At 54.7% G+C, this 17383-nt stretch overlaps 1 protein-coding gene across 3 annotated transcripts in view; it reads left to right on the top strand.

The window, feature by feature from the left end:
- The window catches only part of Arap1 (ArfGAP with RhoGAP domain, ankyrin repeat and PH domain 1), a 32330-nt gene extending 15225 nt beyond the window's left edge, over nucleotides 1–17105 (top strand). For 2 of the 3 annotated variants that reach the window (XM_013014092.1, XM_013014091.1), the window contains 22 exons: nucleotides 696–878; nucleotides 1879–2053; nucleotides 3201–3335; nucleotides 5109–5244; nucleotides 5549–5651; nucleotides 6364–6559; nucleotides 6804–6855; nucleotides 6975–7138; nucleotides 7236–7448; nucleotides 7714–7819; nucleotides 8136–8283; nucleotides 8374–8460; nucleotides 8538–8606; nucleotides 8865–8982; nucleotides 10108–10221; nucleotides 10422–10567; nucleotides 10982–11014; nucleotides 14143–14225; nucleotides 14937–14987; nucleotides 15133–15196; nucleotides 16114–16263; nucleotides 16505–17105. In XM_013014092.1, the coding sequence (XP_012869546.1) occupies nucleotides 696–878; nucleotides 1879–2053; nucleotides 3201–3335; nucleotides 5109–5244; nucleotides 5549–5651; nucleotides 6364–6559; nucleotides 6804–6855; nucleotides 6975–7138; nucleotides 7236–7448; nucleotides 7714–7819; nucleotides 8136–8283; nucleotides 8374–8460; nucleotides 8538–8606; nucleotides 8865–8982; nucleotides 10108–10221; nucleotides 10422–10567; nucleotides 10982–11014; nucleotides 14143–14225; nucleotides 14937–14987; nucleotides 15133–15196; nucleotides 16114–16263; nucleotides 16505–16522 (2544 nt within the window). In that variant the 3' untranslated portion in view covers nucleotides 16523–17105. Of the gene's footprint in view, nucleotides 1–695; nucleotides 879–1878; nucleotides 2054–3200; nucleotides 3336–5108; nucleotides 5245–5548; nucleotides 5652–6363; nucleotides 6560–6803; nucleotides 6856–6974; nucleotides 7139–7235; nucleotides 7449–7713; nucleotides 7820–8135; nucleotides 8284–8373; nucleotides 8461–8537; nucleotides 8607–8864; nucleotides 8983–10107; nucleotides 10222–10421; nucleotides 10568–10981; nucleotides 11015–14142; nucleotides 14226–14936; nucleotides 14988–15132; nucleotides 15197–16113; nucleotides 16264–16504 lie in introns of those variants that run through there. The other variant, XM_013014093.1, reaches the window with a different exon arrangement.
- Nucleotides 17106–17383: the final 278 nt, after the last annotated feature.

Raw genomic sequence — 17383 nt, 5'->3', positions numbered from 1 at the left:
TGGGCATGTTAAGTGCTAAGGACTTCAGATTTGTTCATTGGTTGACTTCCAATTTTGTGAGTTAGAATTACAATACCCTTTATATATACTGATGTAGGCATTGAGTTCCTGGGAGAGAAAATAACTTGTTGAAGCCCTAGAGTGAATCATGGGTGTGGCAGGGATGCCTAGCTTTGTTCTCTGCCGTAATTCCAGCAGAGAACATTGGATGTAACAGAGAGGAGTGGGGAGCCCAGGAAATGGCAGTGGAATGAATAATGAGCATAGGAAAAATGGAACTGGATCCCCAGATGCCGCATGTCTGCACTCCTCTATGTCCCCACTTGTCCAGAGGAATGTGAGAAACAGGAGTGCTTCCCAAAGTCCTGCCCACCCCTTTGGCTGATGGGATAGATAGATCCCTTGCCTTGACAGCTTCAGGAATGCAGAGTTCCAGATGTGGAACTGGGTAGGGCAATAACAAAGCCCCAAGGGACCAGGCTCCAGGCTGAGGCTTCCACCTGTCAGACTGTCTCTTGTTCTTGTCACTGAGCTGAGGACCTAGGCTTAGATCCCAGAGCAGGGTGAGGGGGCACCATGGCCCCTAGTAGGCCACAGAAAAGTGAGCAGTGGCTTGGCTTGGCAAGCCCCTTACCTGACCATGTCAGAACCCTCTGTAGTCAGCTGCCCATTTGAACTCTTGCCCACACCCACAGCTCTTCTTACAGCTGGGCAATGGTGCTGGAAACCACTTCTGGGCAGCCAATGTGCCTCCCAGCGAGGCTCTGCAGCCCAGCAGCAGCCCCAGTGCCCGGCGACACCATCTGGAGGCCAAGTACAGGGAGGGCAAGTACCGCCGCTACCACCCGCTCTTCGGCAACCAGGAGGAGCTAGACAAGGTCAGAACACTATTTCTTGGGACCTTGAACCCTCCCCTTATCCCTACCCCGTCAGGTTTCTTTCTTCCTACAGCCCCTTTCCTCTATCTCAACCCAGCAATAAGTTGGCATATGGGGAAACTGAGGCCCAGAGGGTCAGCAGAGCCTGCCTAAGGGAAGTCAGGACAATGCAAGGAGGAGCCAGCAATTGCTTGCCTCCCTCTTGATCCCTCTGTCTCCCGCACCCCATCCTGTTCCTTCTAAATCCTGCCAAAAGGAGTGAGCTTGATGGGGATGCTATTTCCTGTCAGGCTCATGAAAAACAGCTGGAGCACTCCGACCCACCCCTATCCACACCCCACTCAAGATGAAGCCCCATGTGGGCCCCAGGCTCTGACAGGCTGGAAGCCAAGTCTTGGGCCTGATCTTACTGGGCCTGAGAGGGAGGCCGCTTGCTGCAAGGCAAGGGATGCCATTTGTGACCTATGCTTGGCCCTCGGCCCCTCCTCCAAACAGCCTCCTCTGAGCAGGCTCAGTCCAGCTCTAAGAGCCCAGTGGGAGCCAGGCCTCCACCTCCCAGGGACCCAGGCGTCCTGCTCCCAGCCCAGCCCAGTCTGGCCTTGGAGCCAGGAGGGCGGTGGCTCCCATTGGTCGGGAGGGCTGGGCAGGCGGTGAGGAATTCAAATGTGGGAGGAATTAGCTACAAAGGCCCCCTCCTCCCTGCCACAAGGCAGAAGAGGCCTGAGATACTCCAGGGGCTTGCAGGCTGACCGGCGGCTGTGTGTCCCAGAGCTGCCACAGGGTGAGGCCTGGGCCTTTGGGACCCCTGCTAGTGGGTTTCCCCGCACCCTCCCTTCCTTGGCCTTTCTCCTCTTCTGTCTTTATTCCACTGTGTTTACTTTCTATCTGAGGATGGGCCACCTAGACTTGAGTGACTCCTTTCTCTTTCTCGCATGTGCCTCCATTCCTACTGACCCCCCCCCCCACTCTCTACTTGGGCTGACCATTCCCCCTCCTTCAGGCCCTGTGTGCTGCAGTGACCACCACAGATCTGGCTGAGACCCAGGCCCTCCTGGGCTGTGGGGCTGGGGTTAGCTGCTTCTCAGGGGACCCAGAGGCCCCTACGCCCCTGGCTCTTGCTGAGCAGGCCGGACAGACGCTACAGATGGAATTCCTACGGAACAACCAGACCATGGGTGAGTGGCTAGTGGGACTATCTCCCTCAGGGGTTGAGGGTCTTGCTGATGGGGTTGGGCTTGGAGGGGTAGACAGTGGGATACTGGTAGGGGGGAGGCGCTGTATATTGCCCTGTCAGGCTTGGGTTATAGCTCACTCCCCAGCTGCAAGTTCTTGGGGAATCCTAGGGCAACAGTGTGCAGCTTAGGATGGGTCTGGGTTTTTGTCAGGATCTGCTTGTGCTGTGTGTGAGTGATGCTTTGTGTCTATGTCCCTGTGACCCCTTGTGTATCTGGGTGCCCCTTTCTGGCTTGCAGTGTTACTCTCTTGGGGTAGTGTCTCTGTTTGAGATGCTGTGTACCTTGGAACTGCTCTGGGCAGTTTTCTTGTCCTGGAGATGTTGAGGCTCTGGGGATTTATGCATATGCAATGGGTCTGTGTTGTTGTATATTCTGGTGGTTCATTTTTTCATGTGACTACACAGCTCTCTCTGGGTGGAGCTCAACACAGACCTGGGCTAGAACCCAGGGTGAGTGAGAAGAGAGGAGGTTTGGGGGGGGGGGAGTGGTGCTGGTTATGGCCTAGGTCTGGCCTCTGGGGCCACATCCTGGGATGGAGGGTGGAGCTCAGTGGCTGGGGCTCTGGGCTTGAGGCCATGATGGGTGGGGTGTGGTGGACTGGAGAGAGCCCAGGTGTCCAGGAGGCATAAGAGACCACCCAGTTAGATTGAGCTCTGGAGGCAGGATGTCCCAGTGCTGACCACTAGGAGCAAAGCGGGAGCTGGGCTGCTTTGTTGAGCTTTGTGCTGTCTCAGACAAACCTCTCTCTAGGGACTGTTGTTCAGTTGGCCCAAAGCCCCTCATTCCAGTGTGCCTGGCTTTGTGCCTCCAACAGGGAGCTCTGGGTGGGCTGGGCACCAAGAAGGCTGCTGGGAGGAGAGGAAATGGAGCTGGCCTTGGGAGTAGAGTAGACTTCCCCTAGTTGGGCAAAAATGGAGAAATAGTTTGTGCAAACACCAGGAGGTGGGAATGGGAGCCTGGATGCTGATCAGTTACTCAAGAGCCAGGGCTGGAGCTTCAATAAGAACCTAGGTGCTCTGGAAGGATAAGATAGGGACACCTTTCTAGGTAGCCAGCTTGACCAACCATTCTTTCCCCTGCTCTGAAGAGGTCCCTCGGCTGGACTCGCTGAAGCCTCTGGAAAAGCATTACTCAGTGGTCCTGCCAACTGTAAGCCACAGTGGCTTCCTCTACAAGACTGCTTCTGCCATCAAGCTTCTGCATGACCGTCGGGCCCGGGAAGGTAGGTGCCACACCCCTCCCCATCCTGGTCCATGGTATTATAGCCTGGCTGCAAGGCCAAGAAGCTAGAGCTGGCTGGGCTGGTGGACTGGTGCCAAGCGAGACTCTAGTGTACTCACCTGAAGGACTTCTGGATAAAGAATTTGGTATATACTAGGTGCTTAATAAATGGGTTAATGGGAGTGGGATGGGCATGATACTGCAGAGTACTCCACTGTTGGAGTCTTGTAGTGACCGAAGAAACCTGCATTGAGCCCCGGTTGGTTAGGGCCCTCGACTGGGCAGCTGTCATTTGGAGCCTATGGATGGTCGGAAGTTTAAGGACTAAATATGAAACTCCATCCCTGTCTGATCTCTTGCCTTTTATTCACTCCCCAACTCCGATACAGCCTGCTGTCCTTAACCTTGTCCCCCAAGATCCTAGGGTACTCCACCACCTCACCCCCTTACCAAAAGATCCTCTTCCCTTGCTCACTCTACCCCAGCTCTGTTACCATCTTGCTGATTCATAGACATGGCAGATCCCCTCCACTAGAACCTCTGCATTTGCCATTTCTTCTGCCCTAGTGCTTTTCCAAAATGTCTCCATTGTGGTCACTGCAGTCAGGTGTCCATGTAAATGGACTTCTGAAGAGATATCACTCCCAAACACCATGTCCAGATAGTATAACTCTGTCCTACAAATCCTCCAGTCCTACTTCCTGGCCTCCCATCCGCCACTCATCTGACTTTAGTCCTGTTTTTGTTGTTGGTTTAAGATGAGGTCTCAATGTGATGCCCAGGTTGTCTTTGAACTCCTGGGCTCCTCCTGTCTCAGCTGCCCAAGTAGTTGAGATTACAGACTGTGTCCCTTCACCCGGCTCAGCTGTCTCTCAGTGTGTATGTCTGGGGCACTCCTGTAGCCCCAGAGCTTGGGAAATAGCCAGCACTCAATAGGCACTTGATACATGTCAGCAAAGTGAAGAAGCATAGATGACACTTTTGAAAGGAGCATGTCCTTGAGGACAGGCTGAGTAATGCATTGCCCTCAGAGGGTAGATTTCAGCCAGAGCCTGCTCTGGGGATGCCTCAGCCCCTCCTGCATGCAGGGCCCCCAGGATGAATCCCTTCATTTCCCAAAGATAGTTCTTTGCAACTCTATGCTGCTCACCACCTCACTTCCCTGGTCTACCTCCCTCCGCCTGACTATGTCATTTATGTAACAGCGTGAGTCATTCTTTTTGCCTTGGTGGCCAGGAAGCTCTGAGCCACTGTGAAGTTGCATGGCCTTGATGTTCAGTTCTTTCTGTTACCTTTTCTGGGCCACATTCCCCTTTCTACTTCTTTTATGAGGTCTCCTTCCTTCCTGAAAGCCATTGTGGAAGGTATGGGTACAGAGTAGAGGGTGCTTCTGGCAGAGGAGTATGGGCACAGAGGCTTCAAGTGGCATTTAGGTAGAGGGGTAGTGTGGGCAGGGGCAGACCTGGGCCTTGATGGCCAGGCTAAAGGCGCAGACTCTACTAAGGACAAGGAGCAGCCATGATTGGGTTTGAGCTTCGGAACAATCAAGACTGATTTTGAGTAGATCACTCTTGGAAGAAGCCGCTGCAGAGGTATGTAAGAGAGGATGAGACGTGAACTGGGCAGGTGTGGTTGGGCTGAAGAGAGGTTGAACGATACTTGTGAGTTAGAATGAAGAGGATGTGGATCAGGAGGGCCCAGGGAGGATGCAGAGTGTTTTTTTTGGGGGGGGGGAGCGGGTCCCTCATGGCTCCCCTGCCCAACTTCTCCCCAGAGTTCAGCCGACGCTGGTGTGTCCTAAGCGATGGGGTCCTGAGCTACTATGAACATGAACGAGCTGTGACCCCAAATGGGGAGATTCGGGCCAGCGAGATTGTATGCCTGGCAGTGCCCCCTCCTGACAGCCATGGGTGAGTACCCCTGGCTAGACTCACAGTCTTCTGGTGCTATGACGTCCAGCCTCTGACTAGGGACACAAGAGAAGCCGGCCCAGAGGAGGACAAAACCTCCCTGGAGTCACACAGCAAACTGGGACTATACAAGTGTTAACCCAGCTCTTCGGAGGCTCCCCAACAAGGCTTTGTGACACCTCTGAGGGGAGAGAGGGGAAAGACATTGACAATGGCAAGGGGGAAGGGGCGGGAAATGCTACTTGGTGGGGGAGTGGGGACAGGGCTGGGCAAGGTTGGTGAGCCCTGGCTTATATATTTGCAGCTTTGAACACACCTTTGAGGTATACACAGAGGGGGAACGGCTATACCTGTTTGGGCTGGAGAGTGCGGAGCTGGCTCATGAATGGGTCAAGTGCATTGCTAAGGTAGGTAGACGCGGGTTAGCTGGGTGGATATCTGATCAAGGCAAGGTGGGACCTCCTGGCTGGTCCCATGAACTTTAGTTTCCTCATTTCTGATGGAGCAGGAATTGGATTGAGGGTGACAAACACAGGACAGGTCTCTTATGTCAAGTGCCTGAAATAGATTGCAGCTCTCAGGGTGGGCAGAGGTCAGGAGACCTGGCACCCATAGATGTCCATCTGTGTTCAGTTGTGAGTGGCAGTGACTCGGGTAGACAGCTGCTCCCAAGAGTAGCTCATCTCTAAAGGGGACAGGCAGGGAGGTTACAGAGCCTAAGAGGGTAGAGCCCAGTGTCTTCTGGGTCTCCTGGGTCTCTATCACCTACTTGTCCACTGCTGAGTTATCTATACCTCCTAGGAATCAATGCTTAGATCCTAAGATTCAGATGAGCCCACCTTGATCTTGGCTGTTCAGATGGGGGCCCCAAGGTGGCTGGAGGCTAGATTGTACTAGTCTAGTCAGTGTTTCTGCAGAAGGCCAGAATGCCTTGGCTCTGGGGTAGGGGGGCAGAGAAGGGGCATCTTAGCTGGTATCTGGGCAGCAGAAGAGGGCACCTCTGAGGCTGTGAAGGGAAGCAGCTGAGCGGGCCTCATCTGCAAGCTGAGGAGCTGGGGGTGCTGGGGGCAGGCTATGCTATTGGTTAATAGGTTCTTCTCTGGCCTTCTTCCCTACCAGGCATTCGTGCCTCCCCTGGCTGAGGACCTGCTGGCTCAGGATTTTGAGCGGCTTGGGCGTCTACCATACAAAGCTGGCCTGAGTCTCCAGCGGACTCAGGAGGGCTGGTTTGCTTTGACCGGCTCTGAGCTCCATGCAGTCTTCCCAGAAGGGCCCTGCGAAGAGCCATTGCAGCTCCGGAGATTGCAGGAGCTTTGTACGTGGCCCCAGACTCCAGGGGACCCTATCCTGGCCCCCTATCCCCCAGACCCTGCCTAGAAATTTGAACTCTATTCCTGCCTGGCTGAAAGGAGCCAGCCTGCCCTCTCATATCCTCTCTGCCTTTGGGGTCACACTCAGATTGGAGGGTGGATCCCAAGGGTAAGTTCAGACTTTCAGGAGGGAGCAGGCTGGAGATTATGAACAAGACTTGGGCCTCACCTTGACTGACTCCTCCACAGCGGTCCAAGGGGACAACGAGAACCAGGTGCTGGTGCTGGTGGAGCGAAGGAGGTGAGCAACAGTCTCCCTGCCCACCTCTGAGAAGTCTGGGGGCAGTCTGACACACCTAGGGAGAGATGGGACACGGGGGACAGAAGACAGAGGTGGGACAGTGACTATTTTTGGCACAGGACGCTGTATATCCAGGGGGAACGGCGGTTGGACTTCATGGGTTGGCTGGGGGCCATCCAGAAAGCAGCAGCCAGCTTGGGGGACACGTTGTCGGAGCAGCAGCTGGGGGACTCAGACATTCCTGTGATTGTGTACCGCTGTGTGGACTACATCACCCAATGCGGTGAGCCCCACTCCCTAGGGCCCAGGCCATGCCCCTCTCACACATAGTCTCCAGTGCCCAGGATCCCTCTGAAAGTATCTGCATGGCTCCTCCCCAGGCCTCACCTCCGAGGGCATCTACCGCAAGTGTGGGCAGACATCCAAGACGCAGAGGCTGCTGGAGAGCCTGCGGCAGGATGCACGCTCTGTGCACCTCAAGGAGGGCGAGCAGCACGTGGACGATGTCTCCTCTGCACTCAAACGCTTCCTGCGTGACCTGCCGGATGGGCTCTTCACTCGTGCCCAGCGCTTAGCCTGGCTGGAGGCCTCAGGTGGCTCCTGCAGCCCATGACCAGCCTTGTCTGTGCTACCTCAAGACTGCCTCCCAGTCCCTTGTCATGCTTTTGGACCAGGCATGCCCCGGCCCCCTCCGCTTCCTCCCTTTGTCCTTTTCTTTCCCCGTAATCTTTGCTGAGCACCTGGCCTGCTGTGATTTGAAGGGCCCAGTAGCTGCCTAGCTTGAGAGGCAGAGCTGCTTGGAGTGTGGGGCAAGGAGGTGTGATGGGTTTCTGATCAGATCTATATCTCCTCCCCCAGAGATAGAGGATGAGGAGGAGAAGGTATCCAGGTACCAAGAGCTCCTGGTGCATCTGCCCCCTGTCAACCGTGCTACTGTGAAGGCCCTTATCAGTCACCTGTACTGGTGAGGAATCATACTGGTGTGAGATCTCAGTGGGTATGGGGTGGAGAAGACGTCTCCCATCTTGGCTGACTGCCTTCCCCTGTGAATCAGATAGGTCTTAGGATTGAGCCATGTTTGCGATCAGCCCTAATCATGGCCATTGTATCATCGCTTTTCAGCCTACTCCTTACCAGGACCAAAGCCATGGCCCCTCCTTCCCTTGCTTACTCTGACCAGGACTTTCCTTGGCTTCATGCTTTGTCACCCATTAGACATCGGAAAGATGGCTTAGGGAAGCTCTGGGCTGGATTCCTTACAGCCTCTCTCCCCTCTCCAGTGTCCAATGCTTCTCAGACACAAACCAGATGACCACGCACAACCTGGCCATTGTGTTTGGGCCCACGCTCTTCCAGACAGATGGACAGGACTACAAGGCCGGCCGGGTGGTGGAAGACCTCATTAGCCACTATGTGGTGGTGTTCAGTGTGCGTGCCAGCCAGTAGTCAGGGGAGGGCAGGGCTGTGTCTCTCAGATGGCAATGACCATCCCTGTCCCTGCCCCTAACCCTTTCTCAGGTGGATGAAGAGGAGCTGAGGAAGCAGCGGGAAGAGGTCACTGCCATTGTGAAGATGCGAGTGGCTGGCACTGCCAGCGGGACTCAGGTGGATGCTTGGGTGGGTCTTGGGCTGGCAGCCTTCACTTGCCTATAGACCTCTTGCTGAGCCCTGTCTCCCCACAGCATGCTGGTGACTTCATCTGCACAGTGTACCTGGAGGAGAAGAAGGCAGAGACTGAGCAGCATGTCAAGGTCAGGGCTGGGGACCCAGAAGGCAAGGGGCCTGTAGAGTTAACTGGGACAGTGGCAGGCCTAGGTAGTCAGAGCAACCAGGCTTCTAGCCCAAGGACATTGCTGGGCCTGTCTTCTCCCGACAATCAGAACCCTCTACATCACAGAACTCAAGAGGGAGCTGACAGGGGTAGTTCTGGGTCTTGACTCACATAGCAGGTTTGTGGCAGAGCAGGGGCCAAGACCAGGACTGGTTGAGCTTCTCCTTGGTCTCCACAGATACCTGCATCTATGACAGCAGAAGAGCTTACCCTGGAGATCCTGGACCGCCGAAATGTGGGCATCAAGGAGAAGGACTATTGGACTTGTTTTGAGGTCAATGAGAAGGAGGAAGCAGGTAAGTGGCCACCAGGACTGGTGCAGGATGTAGGGCAGCCTATCTTGCCTAGACTGTGGTCCTAGTCTGTCCTTCCCTCCAGGGTGATGAAAAGAGGCTTGGATGAGACCTGTTGCCACCACACTGATGAAATTGTGGTCTCTGTAATGGTGGTGACAGGTTGCTGGCAGGAATTGCGGTGCTATGTGTGGTGTGACTATAGAAGAGACAGGGAAGGGGGTAGGTGGTCCAGTGTGACTGTGCTTTCTCAGGTTTCAATGAGTGATGTTACTTGCAGAGAGGATGATACTGAATTTGACAATGGGATTGCAGGTGACACCATTCCTGGTGCTAAAGGGGTTGGTAAGTGATGATCATGCAGGCAGGGTAGCTGTGGTGTAAGCTAGGAAAGCTGTCATGCCAGTATAGAGATCTTGTGGTGGTGAAGGGGGATGATGGGAATGATGAAGGCCTTTTATTGTGAAGGGTAGTCCTGACATCAGTGGAGGTGAAAGGCTATCTTAGGATCAGGATGGGCCACTGTTACTTGTTGAGTGCCAGGCACTGTACTGAGGAGCCAGATGTACTGTCCCTGTCCTCATGGGGGTCAGTCTGGTAAGGGCTGGAGACATTAATCATCTTACAATGATACTGAGAAATGGACAACTATAGCCATATGAGCCAACGCGGTCAGAGCCCCTCCATGGAGCTGAGATGGCACCTGATAGGACTGAGGTAGGTGCAAGGCCACCTGGTACTCAGGAGAAGTGATGGCCCATGCCGAAGGCCCCTTCGGAGGTCCTAGTTAGGAGACTAGGGGAAGTCCAGACAGGGTCGGGCAGTGGAGAAGGAAAGAGCAGTGAGAAGCAGGGAGTGTTTCTGGCAGGAGCATCCTGGTCAGTAGCAGGGTCCCTGATGGGGGACCTATGGGAAATGATCGTGGACATGGCATTGGTCACATGTGCCGATCCAGTTGTGCCAATCCAGACACTCGGTTGTGGGAAAGGTGGTCATCCTGGTGATGTGTTGGGTGTTAAGTGGCATTAGGATGAACGATCAATGTGTAGGTGATAGGCGTCCATGAACTGACCCTTGGTAGTGTTAGGATGTACGATCTCAGTGACAGTGGTTCTGGCTTCTCCCCAGAGCGGCCCCTGCATTTTTCGGAGAAGGTGCTGCCCATCCTGCATGGGCTGGGCACAGACAGCCACTTGGTGGTGAAGAAGCACCAGTCCATGGAGGCCATGCTGCTGTACCTAGGTAGGTGGCATCTCCAGGGGCACAGGCCAGGTGGGTCCCCTCCATCCATAGCTGGAGCACCATGAGGGGAGCTCAGGTACAAGGCTCCTGGTGGAGAGGTCTCCGGGGAGACCGGTAACAGGGAGAGACCTAGTCCCCAAGTACCTGGGTCCATCGGAGGGGGAATGGTACAGCCCGTGCCCACTGCAGTCCTCCCCCAGCCAGCCGTGTGGGCGACACCAAGCATGGCATGATGAAGTTCCGTGAGGACCGCAGCCTCCTGGGTCTGGGGCTGCCCTCAGGCGGCTTCCATGATCGCTACTTCATCCTCAACAGCAGCTGCCTGCGGCTCTACAAGGAAGTCCGGGTAAGCGAGATACCTCTATGGTGGGGAAGAGCTGTGGACTCCCAGGGACCTTCCTACTATGGTCCTGGGGGCCACTCCAGTATGCCCTACAGTAGCCCTTGTAAGTCTGGTATCTGAATGTCATCCGATCACACATACCCACTCTGTTTACCTGTGCCGGTGGCTTGTCACATCACTCACATAAACACGTTCCATAGTGATAGATGTGGCAACTTGCTTGGCCACTTCCCAGGTCGAAGCCCACTTAGCCCACCTCCTACCCTCTTTCCACATGCTGGGTTCTCCCACGCAGACTCCTCAGCACCCTCCACCTTCTGTACATACACGCACTGTCCCCTACACACCCCTGCATGCACCATCCTGGCTCTAGCCCTGGGATGATGCCTTCCATAACCCTGATCCTCTATCAAACAGAGCCAGAGGCCATGGAGCGGGGCCCCTGAGACCGTGAGTAGCTGTGGGTTGACCGCCAGCTGCTTTCCCTTATACCTCCTGGGGGCCAAGCAAACCAGATGGGAGCATGGGAACATAGCCATGGCTCCCAGCTTTCTCCAGGCATGGTTCCCTGCCCTCTTGTCAGCAGGTACTGGTCCCTACCCTGGAGCTCATGACCTGAGCTGCACTCTTCTTCCTTAACTCCAACCCAAATTCCTTTCTTTAAACCACAGCCCCAAATCACTATGATGCTAAAATTTTCCACTGGACTCAGGGAAGAAGTTATGAAGCCAGTAACAGAGACCCCAGGGTCTGAGCTGGGCTTTGACTATTATTTGTTTCCAGCACAGCTGCCCTATTTCTACCCTAGAATCACAGGGCTCTCAGATTGTCCCTGCCACTGCCTGACTCTAAAGGGCTATATGGATGAGAGGGGCTGTGGGACATTGCCTGTCTGAGGTGGGAGTGCCTACTCAGCTGCCTTGACTCCCCAGTGAGTACTTGTGTCTGCTCCGTGCATCCCAGCCGTGCCTGGAGGGCCACAGATCACAAGCAGCAGAGGACATAGTTCCAAGCCCAGTCATCCAGCCTAAGCTCCCATAGCTGCCCTGTCAATCTTCAGATGCTTTCTGCCCCTTGTGTCTCCTGAGGATCTGGACAGGCTTGGCCATCGTGGAGGAAGCAGAGAAGATGGAGCAGGGCCCTCACCACCTTCTCATGTTATACCTCTGTTCATGCAGCTTGGGCTTCCAGGAATATCCCTGCTTCTCTCTGTTACACCTGTGATCACACTCTCCCTTCTGCATCTACCCGTCACTCCAGCCAGCCCAGCGTGGTTCTGAGATGTTAGCTCCCTATTTTGTCAGCCCCTTTGTAAGACCCTTAAGGTGGGCAGAAGGGAGACAGGGTGGCTGAGGCTCATGGAAATGGGAGAAGGTGGAGAGTTAGAAAAGGGGCACAGAGATGATGTTTAACCAGGCTCAGTGCCCGGCCCTTTATGAGCTGACAGGTAACCCACACTTCTGCCTTCAGGAGAGGATATTACCCCCTACATGGATGAGAAAACAGGCTTTGAGTACCTGGCCCAAGGCCAAGTCACTGACTAGATTGAACCCCATCAGAATTTTGTGTTCCTGGAAGTTTAGGAGCCTCAGGAAGGTGGCTCATCACAAATGGGCTGAACTCTCCTCACCCAGTGGCAGCCGTGCCTCTGGCCTGGCACAGCCCTGAGCATGTATGGCTTGCCACTAAAGTGTTGGTAATTCTGGCATTTGCTGGTTTTTGTTTTTGTCAGTTGTAGGGCTTGAACTCTGAGCCTGGGCACTGTCCTTGAGCTCTTCCGCTCAGGACTAGTGTTTTACCACTTGAGCCACAGCACCACTTCCAGTTTTCTGGTGGTTAATTGGAGATAAGAGTCTCAAGGATGTTACTGCCTGGGCTGGCTTTCAACTGCGATCCTTCGATCTCAGCCTTCTGAGTAGCTAGGATTAGAGGCATGAGCCACCGGCGCCCAGCTTCATTTATTGGTCTAAGGGCCACAAGACAGAATATTTGAAATTAGGGCAACTGCAGACAAATCAGGCTGTGGTTTATAGGTCATGATTCTTGGCCCACCTGGGACTGTCTTACTGTCATACCAATAGGCCTTCCTCCCTGATTCACTTTATTTCTACGTCCTTCTCCCTCCCATTCAACCTGACTTCTTCCAGACCAACAGCTGGTTTTCTTTCTCAGCGTCATGCCTTCCACCCCTGCAGCCTTGTGACACCTACATCCTTCCACCACCATGCCTAAGCCTCATGTTGTTTCCACCTCCTTGTTAATCTCCAGCACAGCTAGTCGTAGTCTCTCACCCCCCGCCCCGCCATGTCTCCTAGAGCTCCAGGCCCTGCTTGTGTCTGAACGTGGGCAGGTGTCTTCATCTTCTTTGCTGTGTTCCCTACACCATGCTTCTCCTGTATATCCTTATTTGCAGCCTCAGTACCTTCCTCCTGCTCAGCTTTCTCCTTGCCTGTAGCTGTTTACCTCACACCTGTAGCCCAGCATATTCCAGGCCTTCTTGGGTCACCTTATTAGGTCAGGTCCTCCTCCATCAGGTCCTAGGTCATCACAGGTCCCCTAATAACTCCCCCACCCAAAACTGTTCCCTGTGGTAGCACACAGTTCCAGGACCTACGCAGTCTGTCCTTGTGTGATATCACAGGAAAACCCCGAACTGCAGTCCCTGGCCATCCTGAGTCCTCTCTGCTCCTGCTGAGGAGCTGTGCCTGGGGGCAGCTGGGAGCCATGTGGGAAGCAAGGCAGAGGTGGCTGGGTCTTGGATCCCCAGTTTCAGTGGTAAGGGGATCCCTCTCCCCTGCCATCCATCCTGCTGGTTCCAAGAGTGTGCCTGGTAAGGAGAGGGCTCCAAGCACATGGTCCCCAAAGCAGGAGGAAGGCTCCTTAGCTTGACCTCCAGCCAGCCTCTTCCTTGAATCATTGCTCCCATCCCTCTGCCAAAGACCAGACTCATGTGCAGAGGTGGGGGCCAGGCGAGCACAGCAGTGATGTGGTCCCCATCCCCTGTACATAAGTCTCTTGCTTCCTGTCCTAGACCATTAGGAAGTTCTTCCTCTGGTCTACTGAACAGCCATTCAGCTTCAGCTTGAGTCATTAGCCTCTGATGGAGCTAATGATGGCTGACCCTTCTGTTCACACGGTCAACCCTGTGGCTTCTGTGGGTCTGGGGAGGGGCAAAGGATGAGTGACTGAGAGGAATGTGGACATAGCAGCCCATGGAGATGCTCAACTGTGCAGGATCATACCGAGTTCTCCCATCCGATTTGGGCCAATGCTATCAGTCTGGTCTCAGTTTGCAGGGCAGCAGAGCTGAGCTGGGGTTTATCACCCTGGTTGTCCAGGCCGGGACCTCTGTGTGGGGACTAAGGGTTGACTGTCTGATGCTGCTTCAGGGAGAGGTGGGGCCTAGGGGTGGGGGTTGGTCATGCTGGACTGTGAGCAGGGAGAGCTTTGTCAGGAAGAGAAGCCCCCTGCTGGGGCACAGAGGGGCTGGGGAGCAGAGTGGGAGGTGCCAAGGCAGGAGAGTACCCCTGTATCCACCAGACCAACAGAGACCTCTCATCTCCCCTCCCTCCCCGTAGAGTCACCGGCCAGAGAAGGAGTGGCCCGTCAAGAGCCTGAAAGTCTACCTGGGTGTGAAGAAGAAACTTCGGCCACCTACCTGGTGAGCCTGGACTTGGGAGACAGGCCAACTGCAAGGACCTCTGGGCCCCACAACTAAAGGGGCAGCACAGCCAGGGCCTCGAACTTGATAGGGGTCAGTGCAGTGACTCGGAAGTTGTCCCCTTAGTAGCAGAAACAGAACTTCTCAGGTGCTGCCCTGGGCCTCCTGACTCTTAGGCTTTTGTTATATAACAAGCTGTCCAAAGAACTCAGATGCTCACTTGTGGCTGAGAACTGCTGGTGTTGATTAGGATTCTGTCAGTTTCTCCAGTGCCTTGCTGTGCATCAGGGCCCTACCTATAAGCTGGAGGACAGTAATGGGCCACCTCTTTCCAAGGATGATCATGTACTTTAGTAAGTTGAAAAGTTGCCTGTGCTGTTCTTGCTGGTAGACATTGGCGTCACTAGATATCTCCTGGCTGTGCCTGTCCCTGCAGCTAAGGCAAGCCAGGGTAGGTGGGAGTTAGTAGTTTTTGTTCTGTTTCTCATTCTGTGGTGCCTCAGACATGCTAAGCAAGGACTCTATCACTGAGCTACATCCTTAGACCAGGCCTGTGTGGGGATAGGGGACCAGGGCAGAAGAGGCGACAATGTATGCTCCACTTGTGAGAAGGCCCTGGTTCTGTTCAGCTCAGGCCTGGGTTTCTGGGCTCTTTCCTAGGAACCTATGTAAGCTATCACCTGACCCATTCCCTCCTCCCCTCCTTTACAGCTGGGGCTTCACAGTGGTGCATGAGACGGAGAAACATGAGAAACAGCAGTGGTGAGCACAGGCCCCATTCAAAATCATTGGGTCTCTCCTCACTGCCCAGCTTTGTGCCCTGCTAGCAATTCTGGGTGGGGAGATGGGCAGTGTTACCCCTTTAGCCAGACTCTTTGCCGTGACCAGATCTGTGCCCTCTCTGCAGGTACCTGTGCTGTGACACACAGATGGAGCTCCGGGAGTGGTTTGCCACCTTCTTTTTTGTGCAGGTACCCAGTTCAGGGGCGGGAACAGAGTCTTAAAGAGATTCCACTGTGGACAATGGCAACATTTGCTTCTCAGGATTCAAGCCAGCCATTGCTTCCAGGAGATTCCCAGTTACTTTTCCTTCATTTATGTATTCGTAAGCCCTTCATAGTGCCCATTGTGGTCCAGCCTGGAGACAAGCATGCTAGGGACAGAGGAGCCAGAGCCCTGCCCTTGAGGCACACCTACTGAAGAAGGAAAACACTCAGTGTTGTTGTATCCTAACACCATCAGTGCTGTGGTGACAGAGGGAAGCCCATGGACCTGGTGGGTCTGGTGACATGGAATGGGAGGGGATGCAGTAAGGAGAGTGTCATGGGCCTGGGTCTTGGCATGGGTGAGTTCTCCAGGAGGGCCATGGCTCCCAGGCAGAGGGAGCTTTGACTTAAAGCAGAGAAGTTAGTACAAAAATGTTTATGTGAAAGCTCAGAATTGTTTAGAAGGAAGACCAAAAAGGGGTGGGGATTGGGGGGGGAAAGGAAGACAAAAAAAAAGAAGGGGCTCTGGACTGAATTCTTTTGGTCCCTAGCTTCCTAGTAGTCAAGGTGTAGATGGAAACAGTGAATTCTGTATGTCATGATCCCTTGTAAGAAGAGATGCAGACCAGTTCCTCTTGGAGGAATGTTTTTCTCCGAGCTGCATTCCTGGAGAGCTTTGTGGAGATGGCAGTGGTTGAGTAACATAATTGGCTGGGTTTTGCAGGGGATGCAGTCATCTTCTGCTAACAGCTGCTTCTCAGAGAGTCGAGGATCAAAGCTGAGGGTGTCACCTCAGATCATAGCCTGAGGCTTTTCTGGGCAGGATGGGGTGGATCTGGAACTGAGTGGGGAGAATGAGATGTGGCCTAGGTTCCAGAGCCTCCTTTTTACCTGCTCCCCAGCATGATGGCCTGGTGTGGCCCTCAGAGCCTTCGCGTGTGTCCCGGGCAGTCCCCGAGGTCCGGCTGGGCAGCGTATCACTGATCCCCCTGCGTGGCAGTGAAAACGAAATGCGCCGTAGTGTGGCGGCCTTCACCTCAGATCCTCTTTCTGTGAGTGGCTCATCGTCCCTGGGGGCAGGGCTGGGACCTGGCTGGATGCCTGCTTTCACCCCACTACTCATTCTGAGTGCCCTCCTGCCCCTCCCTCCAGCCTCAGTAGGTTTACAGAGCACCCCCTTGCCTGGCCCTGGAGACCCTGGCTACTGAGGCTTCTACAGCCGCTGTAGTGCTGGCTGGCCCTTCTGCCCATCACCAAGGACTTACATCATCCGCACTTCTGTACTCTCTACAGCTCTTCCGCCATGTCTGAGCACTGGAGCCAGCATGGCTCTGCGATGTCGCCGCTGTCACCAGGAAGCCTGCCAGTTCAGACACCCTTGTGCCCTGCACACCTGGCGTGAGCCAGCAGGGGGCGCACGAGGAAGCCATACCCCCCACATCACACATCCTGACCGCAGACTGGGCTTCCCGGCTCAAGGGGCTGGGGGAGGGGGGCAGCAGGATCTGCCCAGGGAGGGGCGCCTCCTAGCTCTCCAGGTGCACCACCCTCCTGGCCTGGCTTGCTCAGGGTCACCTGCCCTGAGTTTGTAAGTTGGAGAAGCTAAGCAGAAACCAGAGCTCCAGAGAGCACCATCCAGGAAAGTCTCTGGGGCCCTGCTGGAAGGGAGCCTGGCCCCTTGCCCCAGACTCCCAAGCAGCTGAAAGTGGGTGCTCTGAAGGAGCACTCAGCCAAGTGCGGAAGGAGCTCTGGAAAAACTTATACAGAGCTGAAAGCTGGACTTTGGGTACTTGAACCACCCTTCCAGTCTGACTGGCTAGGAGGGTCCAGGCCACCTGCTGCCCCTTCCCCACTTTGGGGGCTTTTGATAATATAAATACATCTGTATATTTTACCCTATGGTGCTGAGGCCTGTCATTGGTTGGGGATGTTTGTCCCAGTGTCGGTGAGGGTGCCAGAGGTGAGCACTAGGGCCTTGAAGCTGGTGCATCCTGCTCTCTCCAGGCCTAAGCTGTTCTGGCTTATCTCCCTTGTGAAGCAGAGCCCCATCCTGGCCCTGCTTCCTGCACCCATTGAGCCCCTCTTCAGCCTGTCTAATGAATGGATGCCTGATCAGGCCAGGGCAGACCCCAGCTGGGCCTGAGCCCTGTAGCCTCTGCTACAGTCTGAGCT

Source organism: Dipodomys ordii, unplaced genomic scaffold, assembly GCF_000151885.1.
Source record: "Dipodomys ordii isolate 6190 unplaced genomic scaffold, Dord_2.0 Scaffold22, whole genome shotgun sequence".
NCBI classification, from domain to species: Eukaryota; Metazoa; Chordata; class Mammalia; order Rodentia; family Heteromyidae; genus Dipodomys; species Dipodomys ordii.
Note: the sequence above shows the minus strand (reverse complement) of the source record. Positions and strands in the feature narration are given on the sequence as shown.